This window comes from Aphis gossypii, unplaced genomic scaffold (assembly GCF_020184175.1).
Source record: "Aphis gossypii isolate Hap1 unplaced genomic scaffold, ASM2018417v2 Contig00051, whole genome shotgun sequence".
NCBI classification, from domain to species: Eukaryota; Metazoa; Arthropoda; class Insecta; order Hemiptera; family Aphididae; genus Aphis; species Aphis gossypii.
Window position 1 is genome coordinate 1 of NW_026082992.1, and position 10,039 is coordinate 10,039.

At 31.0% G+C, this 10,039-nt stretch overlaps 1 protein-coding gene across 1 annotated transcript; it reads right to left on the bottom strand.

The window, feature by feature from the left end:
- Nucleotides 1–8,462: 8,462 nt before the first annotated feature.
- On the bottom strand, nt 8,463–9,653 carry LOC114126200 (uncharacterized). Its single transcript, XM_050208230.1, has 4 exons — nt 9,547–9,653; nt 9,197–9,476; nt 8,733–8,912; nt 8,463–8,645 (listed from the first exon to the last, which is right to left on the bottom strand). The coding sequence occupies exons 1-4, from the start codon at nt 9,651–9,653 to the stop codon at nt 8,463–8,465; spliced, it is 750 nt and encodes a 249-aa protein (XP_050064187.1).
- Nucleotides 9,654–10,039: the final 386 nt, after the last annotated feature.

Sequence of the window (10,039 nt, forward strand, 5' to 3'; positions counted from 1 at the left end):
TTTACTGATCGGGAGGGGTAATTATCTGAATGTCCCGTAACTCTTTTTTAATACTCCTATATACTCCTTGGACGCAAAAAGCTACCCAGCTGTTTTTAATTTTACAATTTTACTTTTTTACTGCTCTTTAATATATTATTTTAATTATGATTTTTTTAATGTAGTGATTTTACTATTTTATATATTATTATTAATTATTGTTATATCTAAATTTACATATTGTCTATTTGCGTTATCGCCGTGCGTCGGCTGACCACTACGACAACACTTATTATTATATTCATATTTAATTCATTCTCTTATTATTGTGGCCATCCGCTAAAGTAATAAAAACGGCTTATTACTATACCTATAGTAAATAATATAATATTATATAATTCAATTTTTTTAAGACCAAAAATATTATAATAAATTAGTTATTATATTTGTTAAATAATATTATTATCATACATACAAAATATTTAAATATTATTAATAATTAATACGGTAAAAATATTATAACAATTATATTACAATAATTGTATTATAATATTTTTAAAATAATATTTTTTATACATTATAAAAAAAATATTCAAATAATATTACTATCGAATTACAGAAAAAATATTAAGTTAATAGCATAATTATATTGTTATAATAATATTATTTTTAAAATGATATTTGTGTACTGTAATAATAATAATATTATTTATTTATTTATTTGTTAACGGGCTGGGCCCTATACAACAGTTTAACATAATACAATAATATATAATTTAAATAATTAACACAATGACACAATTAAATTTTTATAAGATAATAATTCAGAATAATAAGTATAATAATGATAATAAAACAATATAAAAATATATAATAATAAATGTATCAGTTTTGATGAACAGTGCTCTCATTGGCCAGCCGCATCATGCGGTCTAACGGATTATTTCTGCCATAGTTGGTAGTGTGCGCAGGAACAACGAAAGGAATATGGTATCTAGTAGTATGGGAAGGAACTTTGAAATTGACTAACGAGAGAAGTGAGGGAGCATCTATACGACCATCAACCAGTTTATTCAGAAACTCTATGTTAGCGTTAACTCGCCTGTCAGCCAATGAAATGAGGCTGAGTTCCTGCATAACTAAGAAATAGTCGTGGGGAGGATGATTTATTTTTAAGACAAAAGCTGCGCAAGATAAGAACCGTCTCTGAACACGTTCTAGTTGACAGGAGACAGATACCGTATAAGGGTCCCATAGGACCGATGAATACTCTAATAGTGAACGCACCAATGAGCAGTATAAAGTTTTTAATGAAGAAGATAGATTGAACTCCTTTGAAATGCGCATTACAAACCCAAGCGTTTTTAAGGCTTTGCAGCATATCATTTCAGTGTGGGAGTGAAAGTTGAGATCGAAATTAAATATAATACCTAAGTCTTTCTTACTACATACCGATGTTACACTTGAGCCATTGATGGAGTAAGTATAGTTAATAGGAAAGCGGTGTCTTAAAAATGACATGGAATGACATTTATTTACATTAAACTGAAGACCAATATTATTAAACCACGAGACTAGGTTGTTGAGATCATTTTGGAGCGTAGAGCAGTCAGATAAGTTTTCAATTTTCCTAAAGAGCTTCAAGTCGTCGGCAAACATGAGTAGTTCACAGTTTTTGACCATTTCTTTGATGCCATTTACATACAAAGAAAACAATATTGGAGATAAATGTCCTCCTTGAGGAACACCAGAAGAAACCTTTGAGATGGATGATTTGCATCCGAACACTTTTACCCACTGGACTCTGTCTGACAAATAAGATTTGAACCAAGACAACAATGGTTCACCGAACCCAGTTTTGTATAGGGTCTCGATTAAGCGGCCATGGTCGACTCTATCGAAGGCTTTAGTAAAGTCTGTGTAAATAACATCAACTTGGATGTGCTTTTCGACAGCCTTCAAAACAAAATCGTTAAAAACGATTAAATTAGTAGTGGTCGAGCGACCAGGTCTAAATCCATGTTGCTCGTCGATTAGAATAGAGTTAATTGGCGATTGAATACTTCTCAATACTAGAAGTTCAAACAGTTTGGATGTGTGGCTCAAAATAGAGACAGGTCTATAATTTTTGACATCAGCCTTATCACCAGATTTAAAAATAGGAGTGACAGAGCTAATCTTGAAAGAAGAGGGAAAAACTCCGCTATCGATTGAACGTTTAAAAAGTAGCCACAGTGGAAAACATAATGAAGATTTCACATTGTATAAGAATATACCTGACAAGCCGTCGGGGCCTACCGACTTAACATTTTTTAGTGCGTCTAGACCAGCGTCCACATCATCGATGTTGAATGAGCAAGTGCTAGGTAGGTCATGGAACAAAAAAGGAGACGAAAGGTCATTAGACAAAGGAGGAACATAGACTGTATTAAAGTAATGGGAAAATAAGTTAGAGACAGACTCTGAACCCGAGCTTTGTAAATTCTCATAATGTACTGAGTGGGGAATTTCGTTGCTAGATTTATTAACTCGGACAAAGTCCCAAAACGACCCGGGGTTAGATTTCAGCATAGACTCAGTGCGAGACAAGAAGACAGTATGGCATCTCTTGTATTCTGTCTTGTAAGAGGCACGAAGTGCGGAAAATTCCGCATAATCAAGGGGACAGCGAGAAGCTTTAAACTTGGCATGTGCCCTTTTCTTGCTAAAAACAATATGTTTGAGATTTTTTGAAAACCATTTCGGGAATGTCGAAGGTATATAAGACACTTTTGGAACAAAGTTTAAAATGCAAAAGTGCAAGGCGTCATAAATTGCCTTAACAGCTTCATCAACGTCGAGGGATATTATGGTCTCCAACCAATTAAATGAATTTAGGAATTCGCATATTTTTGAATAGGGAGCACGGCGGAAGTCATAATAATTATGGGAGCGATCAAGTAAAGAGGAGGGTTTATCTAACTTTATCATAATATCAAGAGCCGGGTGGTAGGGATCACAAGGTACTGCTGAAGTTACGGCTTTAGAAATATAGATACTGTTAACATTGGAGAACACAAGGTCCAAGACAACACCAAAAGAGTTTTGAATATCATTTAGCTGGAAAAAATTAAAGAACGCGAATGCATCAGGGATACATTGAACTCTGGGATTAGAAACCGTATTGTAAAGTAAACCAAAATCATCGTTGGACCATATAATATCTGGTAAATTGAAGTCACCACAAAAAATAAATACACATTCTGGATGAAGGAGAAGAACAATTGTACAGCGGAAATAAAAGACTCGTAAGCAGAAAGCGGGCAATTGGGAGGAAAGTACACTGAGCACACTACATAGTTGATGTTATTAAAGCTAAGTTTAACAAATAGATGTTCAACATTAGTAGCTGGAGTGTAAATTAAATTAGATACTATGTCACTACGAATGGCAATGAGAGCGCCACCACCTCTAGAAAAATTACTTGTTAAACTATTTCTATCACATCTATAAATGATATAGTTAGATAGACCAAGTTCACTATCATAGAAGCTGTCACATAGCCATGTTTCAGAGAAACAGATAAAAACATAATCAAAAACAGCGACATTACATTTTAAAATACTTAGCTTGGTTCTTAAACCGCGGCAATTTTGATAAAAACCTAAGAGAAAATGGTTACAAGTACATAAATCACTACATAAACAATAATCCTTATTATTATAATTATAAGCGTGTATATCAACAAGAGGAGCACAGGTAGGCGTACATGAAGAAATTAGTTTTTTGGAGTGTCGCTTAGAATCATCTCGGGCGTAAGACGACCCCAAAGCGTTTGACCATTACGCCATCAGGCCAGAATGTAGGTTCGAGGACATCATCAAGCTTCTCCGCAGGCAGGCGCACATGGAATGAAGAATATGATGGGTGTTTTGTCACTAATTTATTTATGGTCACATCTGAGTAGCTATTGAACAATTCAGATTCAAGCATAGTGGTCGTTACACATGGCTCAAGTCTTGAGACAAAGATATCAATATGCTTCCGCACCGGCACTGATGACAACTTGGAGGATACACTTTTATGAGAGCCAACGATAAATTTTGATTTTATGGACGAGGATAGAGTAGTAGTCGATTGGATTGCAGGCTGTCTAGAATGAGTATCCGTATTCGGCTTGGAGAGTGAAGTAGTTGGTAGACTGTTTGAACCAGTATTCAAATTAGGAGAAGTGGTAACCTTAGCAGTCATATCGAGACGGTTTAGCTTATCATGTAACTTAGAGTTACTAAGTGCTACAGATTTCAGTTCATCGACAACGGATTGAAGAATAGTGGCCACATTTAATGAGTTCTCAGAAGATAACGAATTAGGGTTAGAAGAAGATCCTTTTAAGAATGTTGACAATTCCTCACTCAATTTCACACCTGCAGGTAGTGATTGAGTAATAATGAAGTCAACGAGCATGCTTTTTGTCCACTTATTCAGCTCAATAGAAAGTAGATCATTACTTTGAGCCATTGCGTTAAACGACTAATAGTTTAACTAATAAGTAAATAATAAAAATTAATTAAAGTAAGACGCCTTTAAAAATGTAGATAGGCCAATTAAATTACACCCGACGCTAAAAGCAGCTTGAGTGTTGGCCTTGACACGTGCCGCTTTCTAATCAAGAAAAATTCAGACGCGGGACGCCGCTACTTATCGTTAGTCGATAAGCCGTAATTAACTGATAAAGTGAATTTTATTTGGTTTTACCTTTTCACGTTCACGTAGTATAACAGAATTAAAAAACTGACATTAAGTAAAGAAATATTAGGAAGACTGACTCAACAACGACACCAGTCATCCGCGCACTTTTTATAAACTTAACGAGCTTAAAAACATAAAAAACGGTCAATTATTTCCAAAGGAAACAGAAGGTGAACACGGAGCATAATTTTCCACTTATTATCATTACACAATTGCTATCTGGGTTATTTAATAAAAAAATTAAATATTAATTACAAACCTACTTTAAAAACCAAAAGTATTGTAAAATAGAGGTTTAGATTAGGTAAAAATACTTGAAAAAAAATATTTATTTGAGCATTTAGGCCTATTTAAATACTTTTTAAAAGTATTCTTTACAACATTATTCTTGTTTGTAATTTCAAATACAAATAATAATTACCATCATATTTTGTTGTTTTGCTTTTTACAAATCCATAACCTAATACATTTATTTGTTTTAAAAAAAGCTCAAAATTATCCGTCTCCCCGATTGTTTTTGCATTATATATCTCAGCATTAGTTAATGTTGATTTTATATTATTAAAAAATTCACTGTCACTCATGATTAATGAAGGCAAACGGTTCACTCATATAAGTAAACCATACTAAAGTGAATTGAAGAAAGATTTTTATTCTTCAATTGATTAGGAAAATATAAAATACCAGTTTTGCAACAATTCTTTATTTATATTTTTGTATTCGGATATTTTTCATAGTACTATGGAAGTAGTACAGTACTATACTGTAATAAATTACCTATTATATTTAACAGTTTTGAAATACTGCATATTATGTCATGTAATAAATTCTCTGGTCTTATCTTAATACCATCAATGACATTGTATACAACAATAGATCTCATTGCAACTACGACTTACATTGTATAAAGTTAAATATCGAATTAATTGGGTTTCAACCATCAAAATACTAATTGCCGCGCATATTTTAGATAACATATTTTTGCTTGATAAAATAAAAATGATAACGACTGCATAATGATAACAATATTATGGTGCCGTAATAGGTAGTATTTATAACCAAGGTTTATAGATTATAAAGGTTATCTCATAATCGTATAAACAATTCAAATCCCCCGCGGCGCCTATCACGTGCGTGACGTCACCGGCCGTACACATTTTGCGGCGGCAGCGGGCATGCTATACGCCGTTAAACAAATTGTGTACAGAATCATTTTTTTTAATCTTTTTGAGTAAATTTAGAGTAAAATCACTCATTACAAATATTATAGAGAGTAATAATTTTGACTTTGGAGGGTATACCACATCGGTTTTTCTAAATATTTACTCAAAACAATATAAATATTATGAATATCATTTAAATGTACATTTTCGTTTCATTTTGAAATACAATTAATAATAAAAATAAAAAAAAGGTATGTAAAAACCTAAAATATATTATCCTCTATAATTTTACTCAAAAATCATAAAAAAACGATTTTAGTGTTTTATTTAAGTAAGATTTTTCACAATACATTTCTCAACATAGGTATTCTTTAACTGGATTTAATATAAGTTGTCATTGTAGTTTCGACTTTTGGTTCTACTTTTATGGCTAAATAAAAATAAATGTTAAGATCCACAAAATAAATAATAAGATACAAAAAAGGAACGTTTATTAATCTAAAAATGTAATAAAATACAATTAATACAATAAACATGATTAAGTCATAACTTTTTTTAATTTTGAAAGTTTTTTAATTGAATTTTAGCCTTATTTTTCTTTTTAAGTAATAACGCATTTTGGTTATAATATTTCATTCGGATTAGTATTCGCTGTTTAATATATGTTTGTATTGAAGGTTTCCATTTATCTTCAATTCCATTCTACATAAAATTTTGTTTGTTAACTGCTTCACAATGTTAGGTCCTTTGTTAATTGTGTTCTTAGTAAATTTGTTGAACAACCTCTCGATTCGAAAAATTATCTTTTTAAATTCAGAGCTGGGTTCTATTAACCCACCATATGAAACATGGTTGATCCATGAGGGTATTTCATAATCATGACCGAGCGTATTCTTAATATTATTCTTATTCACTTGAGTTGTAGTGCTGCCAATTCCAGGTATATTGAACCTATGTTTTTTAGCTACCCAGCCAGCTAAATATTCAACCGCATCATTATCCATTTCAACCTTATTTTTATCTTCATTACATAATTGTGATCCATTTTCACTCGCTGTGTCAGTGTCACTACTAATTATTTCATCTTCACCAATATGTTCATCACCCAATTTTAAATTTACTGATTTTACTGCATTAGCAACCATAAATTCCTCTTTGTTGTCATCAGTAGTGTTTGAATGATTATTGAATGATTAGATGTTATTCTAGGATTTTTACCTAAAATAATCATTCTTAATCTATAAATTGCGTTTAATGGAGATGGATGATCGTTAAGTCCCCCTTTAGATCGTATTTGAGAAAATAAATTTGCAAGAGCGTCTTGATTAATTTTGCTAGTAAGTAAATAGCTTAATCCATTTTCTTTTAATACATTCAGAAGATGTCGAGTACCATTAATGTGCATTAAAATGCCTTTTTGAAATATTTGTAGGCAACTTTTTCCCACACATCTCATTTGATTAATAGTTTCATTAAACAGACAATTCTGTTCTTTCAAAAATTTACCATATGGAGACTTGAACTGAGAACTGTAATTGTGAGGATGAGCAACATTTGCTAGATCAAACCAATTGTTAATGAGTTCGATAAAGTTTGCAGTGTTATTATTTAATTTGGTATCCTCAATAAGCTGATAACGTGTAAGAGCTGAAGCAGTATTATGGGATAAAAGCTGAGCAGCCAATTTTACATTTTGACGCTGTGATCCTTCACAAGTTAAATGCATTGGAGTTAATTTATGACAAACATTAACTTCAGTAGTTATCTTACTTATTAATGTTTCTATAGGTTTTTTATTAATAACATTACCATTCAATTTAAAACCTGTGTCCAAAAACCAATTGCGTATCAATTTTAAAAGGTGAGGTGCATCGGGAACGCATATTATACTTTGTCCATTAGGTGTATCAAAAATAGGGTTTTCATGATTAACTTCCAATTCTTTCCATAGGCCAACATTACCTCCACCACAATCGCTCACACAGCAAACTACTTTAAACCCAATTTGATTAAGTCTATCAATTATATCAATCAAAATTTGTTTTGTCATCTTAGTATCAAAATCAACAAAAATGGGCTGCTTCCATTTTGAAGCAATTCCACGGGCCATGACCACCTGAAATTAAACAGTTAGTTAAATTATCATGAGTTTTCATACATATAAAATAGATTTAACAATTTAATTGAAATATTAGAATTTAAAATAAATATTATTTAAATAGTAAAGACATTGGTTAAAAGGTATACAATCAATATATTAGATTATAACTAATGTGGACCAAGTACTTGATCATGCAACACATCATATTCCATAGTATATGAAACTTTTACTTCGTCAAACATTAGGACCGTTAATTTTTCATAATCATTCAAAGTTTCACCATTCAGTTTCATAATTTTTAGCACATCCTGCAGTACACCATTTCTCATGTCAATGGTTTTAGCCCACCGAGGAAGACATGACAAACCTATAACATAAATACTTCGACTAAAAAGATTATACAAAATAATAAATATGATGTATTTTTTACCAGGAAGAGGATAATGTAATTCATCCTTCACATATTTATAAGCCTTTTTACTAAAGTATCAAAGCGTAAATGCTTTGGAAATCTCTTCCCTAGACCAACGTACTTTTTTCTTTTTCTTAAGAATAAGATCTAGCTGATTTCGAGTGAGTACAGATGAAACTAATTTCCTAGCTTGATTCTCAACAGCCTTGCTTTGGTCTAGAGATTGTATTTTAATTGCTTTCATGTGTTTTTGGTTTTCCTTTAATAATTTATTTGTTGTACTTAAATTTTTTTGTAAAATTTTCATGTTGAGTCTAAGATTTTCATTGATTCTTTTGTAGTCTACTTCGTATTGATTCAGTCGATTCTGTTCAAAAAATTGAGTTTTTAAAGCTTCATGTTCTTGTATAAGATTATTATACAATTGCTCATAGTCCAAAATATTATCTGCAGTACAACTATTTGAATCCTCCTCTATATTTGATTCATTTTGTACTATACTTGATAATATGAGCTGGTCATGAGCCTACAAACACAAATGTAATTTCATTATTGTTACAGGAAACATAACATTATAAAACATTAGGTACCATCTAGATAAATATGTATTTTATTATAAAACCATTCAATATTCCATAAAATATAGGAATTTTTTTAAATAATTTGTATTAAAAACACTACATTAGGTTTATTAATAATATAATATATTTTAATGAATTCTATGTAATAGACAACAGACTACATAATAATTAATTAAATTAAATTAATTTATCTACCATAGATCATAAATAAAGAAATAAGTAGATTTACCTGTTTTGTATGTTTTACATTCATTCGATTCCTACGGTTTAACGAAGACTCGGATAGAGGAGTATGAGCATGGTCAAGAGGTAGGTTTAATGAAGGTAAAACATTTTGTTTCAAGTATCGAATCTTCGGTTTATATTCCAATAGTTCTGCTTTCAGATCTCGTACAAAATCATCTTTTGTAAAATGATCAGAACAAATATATGCATTTTTGGGGTTCCAAACATCACCTCGCTTACATAAATGTTGCCACTTCTTTGCCACTGTATCATCTTTAGGAAACCTTTAAATTAATTTAAAAATTAATATATTGCATACAGTTTTATATAAGTATTTGTAGTTTTATACTATACCTATGAAATGACAAATCTATTCTACCGCTGGTTTTAATCTTTCCAGAATAATTTGTGCATGTAGCAACCGCGCATGATGAACCTCCTCTTGGGTTTTTATTTACCATAATTAACGTAGAATCATAACAAACCAAAGAAACATTAATAACTAACAAGATTAATTAGAAAAAAGATGTAAGAACAACTTTTAAATTAAAATAATTTTACACAAACGTATAATGTCGTATACTCGGTATCATGTAAACAAAATAAGTGTACGGCGGATGACGTCACGGTCTGTTTTGCTCCCACCACTAAAATTTGTTATTATCAAGTTGAGACAACCTTTATAATCTATAAACCTTGATTTATAACGACCCATCGATTTCTTATTTTATTATTATATTATCATTTTGTAATCATTTGTAATCATTTTGTATTATCAATTATCATAGTTAATTATTCAATAATTGTTTTCCATACTGATCCATTGGTCACAATATTATTATTATTG